The 6,555-nt window shown below is 38.5% G+C and overlaps 1 protein-coding gene across 1 annotated transcript; it reads right to left on the reverse strand.

Annotated features, from left to right (window-relative positions):
• Positions 1-2,083: 2,083 nt before the first annotated feature.
• Positions 2,084-6,292, reverse strand: cabp5b (calcium binding protein 5b). Its single transcript, XM_020659007.3, has 6 exons — positions 6,063-6,292; positions 4,483-4,513; positions 4,254-4,397; positions 3,451-3,560; positions 3,168-3,315; positions 2,084-2,457 (listed from the first exon to the last, which is right to left on the reverse strand). The coding sequence occupies exons 1-6, from the start codon at positions 6,111-6,113 to the stop codon at positions 2,429-2,431; spliced, it is 513 nt and encodes a 170-aa protein (XP_020514663.1). The 5' UTR covers positions 6,114-6,292; the 3' UTR covers positions 2,084-2,428.
• Between the last annotated feature and the right edge of the window lie 263 nt (positions 6,293-6,555).

The raw sequence follows: 6,555 nt of genomic DNA on the forward strand, positions 1-6,555 counted from the left end.
CGTAGATGAGACTGTTGCAGTAGTCCAAGAGAAGTCATTTTATATTTTTATTTTGTCCATCAATAAAAACAGTCTCAGCTTCGGTTCAGGGAGCTATTATCTTTGTTCGGTTGGAGAGTTGCATATCCTGTAAAGTCTCATTCACGTGTTTCCCCGACACTCTTGACTTTAGGTTAGAGCCTCTCTGATTATTATGAACAGCACATAGAAATAGCTCATTGTCTCATTCTGCAATCTCCATGTTGGCTTTTTATTATGCAACAGCTTTATCAACAGAGGGATTACATTCACTAAGAGACAGATGTCAAATGAACAGAGTGGTTAAAATATAAATCTGATTGTTATTGTTTGCAGTCTAATTTTTAGACGTACCACTCATATTTGATGAGAATTGGATTAAGCCCTTAGCAGACATAGATCATTACATTTTATTTAACTCAGCGATCCAATTTATTCATCTTATTATCTCGGGATAAGATCACTGGTTTCCCCATGGGCGACAGTAACTCAGTCTGTAGGGACTTGGGTCTGGAACCGGTTCAAGTCCCGGTGTGGACCAAATATGGAAATTGTTCTGGTTGCTGGAGAGGGGCCAGTTCACTGCCTGAGCACTGCAGAGGTGTCCTTGAGCAAGGCACCGAACCCCCCCACCAGCTCAGGAGCGCTCACTGTGGGATTCCCCCTCACTCTGACATGTCTCAATCAGTGAATGTCCATAGGATGTGTGTGTGTTTCAGCCTCTGTGTGTGTAGCATGTTCAACAATTTCCTCTCGCAGGGTTAATAAAGTATATCTTCTTCTTCATAACCAAGACATTCAGCTGCTTTCTCAAGTTCTCGAGAATCGAACTTGTTAGAACAGGAATACCAGCGTTGTTATCTGGATGTAACAAGATTAATTAGTTGAAATCTTCAGAAAATGGCTGAATTTTAACATGAAGACCAGCGTTCTTATCTAGAGAAAATGATCTAAATGAGTGGCGAGCTCGAGAAACAACTGAAACTCCCTCGTAATCTCAGGAAAACAGATGGGGATCTCAGGAAAAAATGTGGGGATACTTGTCCGCCAGGGCCTCTGTATTAATCTGCTTGATCTATATGGTATTTTATTAATCTAAGCATAGTTAAGCTGTATTTGATAACGGATGCCTTTTACAGTATGCACAGTCCAATGATTGTACTCCAAAACAGATCAGATTTAGATTTGAGAGAATCCCATCAAAGGAATCTAAATGAAAATGCATTTTCCAATACACTCAAGTTATAATTCAATGCATGCTGTCTGGTCGAAGTGCACACTGCATGCTTGAACAAAGTGTTAATTCGTTTTGGTTGGACATGTTGTGCTTCACATAATCATCCAAGATCATCCTCTTTGGGAGTCATGATATTAATGCTAAACTGGAGAGCCGTCCTGTCTGCTGCTCATGAACAGATTGTTGAATAGACAGGCAGAAGAATGGATGATCCAGCCTGCGTTTTTTAAAGGAGCTGCTTATATTTTCAGAGCTGTATTATTTAGAATAAAATTTATTCAAGTACATTAGCACAGTATCTGTTGTGACTTAGCTCTATTGTAACAAAGTAAGTGCTTTGCTTCCATGCACAATCCTACAATTTATTTAGGAGCCGCTTTTATCTAAAGCGGTGTACATCGGAGAGTAAGAACAACACAAGCGAGGATCTAGATAGGAGGAGACGACGACAGGAAGTGCAAACAAACAGCTTTAAGTCTGATCAGACACACAGGAAGTGACCAGAGGCAGAGAAAAAAACATCGACAGCTCTTCTTGAGAGTTGTAATCAGCATCAAAATCATCCTAAATATCACCATTATCATTAAGGTTGTAGGTGTTCATAAAGAGCTCTGGTCACCATCGTGTTTTATGTAACATTTATTATAAACTCTTGAAAGTCTATGTTTGTGCAAAATGCTTTCTTAATTTTGCTTTTAGTGATGGCTGAGAAGATTTTTTGTCCTTTATATATTTTTATCAACCTTGACCAAGACGCCTTGTTGACTGTCACACTCTGACATTAACCGTTTGAATGGATATATAGTCTAAAAGGAAAAAAAGACAAGGCTAACTTCAGATATTTATTAGCTCTTCAGCTGATGACGATTGACAAAGATGTGAACACTCTGAGAGACTAAAGGTAAAGTTACAGACATCAAACCTTATTTAATTTTCTGAACAGAAATACACAAAAACTTGGATCATACAGATGTGGCTGTCCAGAGCCAAACCCTCAAAACAGACTTAAAAGTTTTAAAAAACAAAAAACACATTTCCATTTTCAGGCTGATGCTACCTAAATAACAGTAAATAAACATACAATTACCACCAGTTATTAAGGTGTCATCAGCATACAGTTCAATACAAAATGCATTCTCTCCTGTCTCAGTCACCAGCTTTGATCTGTCGTCCTCATTTCTGTGACATCATTTTCACAAACTCTGTGAAGAGAATGGATAGGATGCTGATTAGTTCTTGTTTAAGGAAAACCGAGAAAAATATGTTTTGGAAGCTCAACACTTTGTCCTTCGGCACTGATGTTAAGTTGAAAGTATAGTATCTCTTCCAGGCAAATCTTTGATAAAATAACGAATGACATTGTGTGTGTTTGAAAAAATGCAAAAATCAAAAGAAATGTGACTTACAATGATGTCAAGATACAAAAAGAAGCACAATTAAAAGAAACCAAGAAAAGATTCTCAGTGACAACACATGCACGCTGCCGTGAAGTGGTTGGAGATTATTGTCTTTGTCCAAGAGAAACGAGTGCAAAAGGGAATTTGTGCAAAAGGATTCCATGTTTTTGGAGCATAAAAGCTAAAAGCAGATTTTCCGAGTTCAGACTAAACCTGCGTGAGTTGAAGCGACGAGATAGAAGAATTTGGTAGGGTCATAACCGTACTCGTCATGACATCATAAGCATAGGTGGAGTGCTGTGAGCCACACAAACGAGCTGACTACAATACAAAGGGCCCTGTTCACTTCTTTAAGTTTTATTTTACACATTTGAGCTGTAACCACCTATTCTAACCTTCTCTAACTCAACTTTTAGACTTCAGTTCTCAATATGAGGCTCTTCAAAGAAAAATAAGGTTGTTTTTTTTTTTGGGGGGGGGGGGGGGCTGTGTGTTTTTATGTATTTGTATCTTACCCTCAAAGTCAACGGTTCCATCTCCGTTGTTATCGGCTTCTCTGACCACTGCGTCGATTTCCTTTGTGCAGGCATGTTCTCCTAATAACTTCTTCATGGCATGCCTCAGCTCATCCGATGTGATGGACCCGTCACCGTCAATATCAAACTGTAGAAACATTACAAGGATTTAGTGCACGGTGGTTTCATTTTAGTTCTGATGATACACCAGCTTTAACAGTAACAGGAAACAGCCACCATGTGGTGCCAAAGACCAAAAACAGAGAATCTCTGCTGAGCTCACCTCTCTGAACGCCTCCTTGAGCTCCTTCAGCCCAATCATCCCCGCAGTTTCAGCGAGAAGCTTGGGCGTCATAAGTTCCACAAAGTCCTCAAAGTCCACCCGTCCCCCCACTGTGATGAAACAAGTGATATCAAACTGAAACCAGCTCTGACACCGCGTGACTGCCGTGGTTGATGCAATACCATAAAATGTGTGAGTGTCAGGCAGGCTTCATAAATGTGCATAAAGATGGTTAACAGTCAATAGTGGGACTTACTGTTCAAACAGTCAACCCTGCTTTATAACTTTAAAAACAACATTTGATCGTTCCCAGCTGGACTGTGCAGTCTGCTTTCGGGATGGAAATAGGAAAATAAGCTGCGTCTCTGGGGAATTTTTCTGAAACTGCTCTGTCTTTGCATTTTACTAATAAGTTATGAAACCAACGGTACAGCCAGAGAGAGAGAGAGAGAGAGGTTGTGCAAGTGCATAATGTGTTCTTATATTCTCTCATCTTATCTCTAAGTTATGTTTTCGTACCGATGTTGTGCAATATGGGGAATGTGCAGTATATGTTGTTTTACACTGGTATGTGCTCTTCTGTCTACTTGTGGAGTTTTGTTTGTTTCTATTCGTTTTATTGATTCTACTGTGGAGGCAGCTATGCGTGTGCAACACTTGGGAGTCAAATTTCCCCAAGGGGACAATAAAGTGTATGGTATCGTATCGAATGCATGAAGTAAAAAAATCCCCCAAAACCTGCAAAAACGGCCTCCCACAGTTCAGTGCTGGAGATAATGCACTGGTTAGAGGGCACCACTCACAATTCATGTTGATGTTTTGTCCCAGTTCTATGAGCTCCATTTCAGTCGGCATGTAACCCATCGTCCTCATCAGATTACCCAAGTCCTTACAGCTGATCAGACCGTCTTTGTCTTTATCGAACTCCACAAAAGCCGCACGTAACTCTAGATGGAACACAGACACGGGAGTTACACCTCTGGAAAAAGATAAATATGAGAGTCTGTCTGAAAGCATAAAAACAAACGCTACCTTCGATCTCCTCAGGTGTGAGAGATCTTTTCTGCAAAACAATAACAACACATTCATAAATGACATTTTAGTGCATTTATATTCAAACATCTGCAGTTTTTATTTTAACCTAATAGTAACATGTCTATTATTTTGCTCAGGCTTTAGAATCGTTGTACCTTACATGATTTACTTTAATTAAAAACATGTGGAAACTCCTTGAATGGACTGATTTGCACAAGCACTTTTATTGCCAAGTACATTTACACATTCAGGAATTTGACCCTGTTTTATGGTGCTGAACAATTAGCAAAGCAAAAATAGCAAGAATTTAAATTTAAATGCAAAGATTAAAATAAGAAGCAATTACAAATTTACATAATAGAGTATAAAAATATAAAACTCAGAGTGCAAGTCAACAGTAAATTTGAAGGCCAGTGAGCGTTCATTTTTCATTTGATTGATCTATTTTGAACATATTTCAAAAGTAACAAAAATATACATAAACAGCAAACAACAGAGGGTTCTTTCTATAGTGACTCGATGTTTTCTTAATTCCATGTTAAGGGTGTAAAGGATGAAGTGAAAAAAATCCAGTCCTACCCCTTTTTTTCTTTTTAGCTTAAAGAGTTAGTCCAAGGCCAAGTTTTACAAAAATAAAGTCAAAGACAAAGAATAACAAATCTAACAACTGATATTGATTCATTTTTTCTCATTGACTGTTCAATTATATATTTGTTAAATATGTTTTTCTAGAAAATGTGTTGTGTTATGTTTTTATTTCATGTTATACTTAAGCGCCTTCACATCACTGTGATGCTCGCTGACTGTGGGACTGAAAGGCTCGTGAATCAGGAGATTTCCTATTTAATAATGTGAAAAACATCTGGATACAGGAACATTTCTACTGCAGCTCTATTTGTCTGCAGGAGGGATCGAGGACTACGAGGTAAAACATCAACAGTTGGCTGTTTCTGATCAGTTTACAAGTGGTAACTATTTCTCTACATTTGGTGATTTCCGGCCGCTGTGTTGATTTCTATCGTGTAAATATTTCTTCTTAAAAATCCTTGCATTGAACCTTATTTTTTTTATAATCTCCCAGCATCCTATCTGTTTGATCAACAATAATATACTAGACACTTTTTTCTTTCCTTTCCACCTTAACCTCTCCCCCACGAGTGTACCTGTCGACGCTTCAGAGACTCCACTACCAAACCGAGGTGAGCTGCTCCACTGGTGTGTTTTCTGCAGCGCACCTTGTATCAACTCAACATTACCCGACACACCGTGAGCACGCCGGCTTCCATTCATAATAATAGACATTGCATTAATTTTCCATAATAATCAGCCCCGTTACATGATAACATTTGAATGACTTTTAAAAAATGACGTGTGCAGAGTTCAACCTTCTAACAACACAGAAATTTGCCCCCCGCCCTTCTACTCCAGTTAGGAGGTACTTTTTAAAATCGTTTTTGTCCCAATAACCGTAAATAACAACAAGAAGAATGACAATATTTTAAAATAGTACAGCAGTATACTGCACATACTTCACTTAAAGAAACTGAAATAGTAAAGAAATATGTTCTGTGACTTACTTTTCTGCTCGGTCCTCCTCTCAGAAAGATGCAGGCTTGTTTTACACTCATGATGAAAGTCTTCGTCGAGCTCCTGGGCTGCTTGTGTTGGTGTTTTTCTTTGCTTGAATAAAAATTAAAGCTTGCTGATTTAGATGTTCAAGTACGAATCGGACTCTTTATTTCTGTGCAAGCTTGTGAGTGAGTAAACCCTGATCAGTGGGGATCTGTGGATGCCTGAGAGGCGGGATGAGGTCTCTTATGGATTATCTCTGCAGCTTTGGTCTGGGGAATAAAAATAGGCTTAATGCTGTGCATGTACACATTTATCTGTACAGTCAAACATTGCTAAAAATGTATTTATAAAGACTTTCCATAAAGAATCAATGATTAAAAAATAGTTAGAATTGATGAGAGCACTGATTTTTCTACTAAGATTAAAATAGAAATATTATCTCATCTCTTTTATTTCAGGTCCTTTCATTTGGAGAAAGGAAACCTCATCTGTTTGCTT

The sequence above is a fragment of the Labrus bergylta genome, chromosome 16 (assembly GCF_963930695.1).
Source record: "Labrus bergylta chromosome 16, fLabBer1.1, whole genome shotgun sequence".
Lineage (NCBI taxonomy): Eukaryota > Metazoa > Chordata > Actinopteri > Labriformes > Labridae > Labrus > Labrus bergylta.

Coding starts and splice junctions, on each gene's coding strand:
- cabp5b (XM_020659007.3), bottom strand. CDS start 6,113: ATGAGTGTAAAACAAGCCTGCATCTTTCTGAGAGGAGGACCGAGCAGA. Junction 4,514..6,062: donor GAGGAGGACCGAGCAGAAAA/GTAAGTCACAGA, acceptor ATTGTTTTGCAG/AAAAGATCTCTCACACCTGA. Junction 3,316..3,450: donor TCAAGGAGGCGTTCAGAGAG/GTGAGCTCAGCA, acceptor ATGTTTCTACAG/TTTGATATTGACGGTGACGG.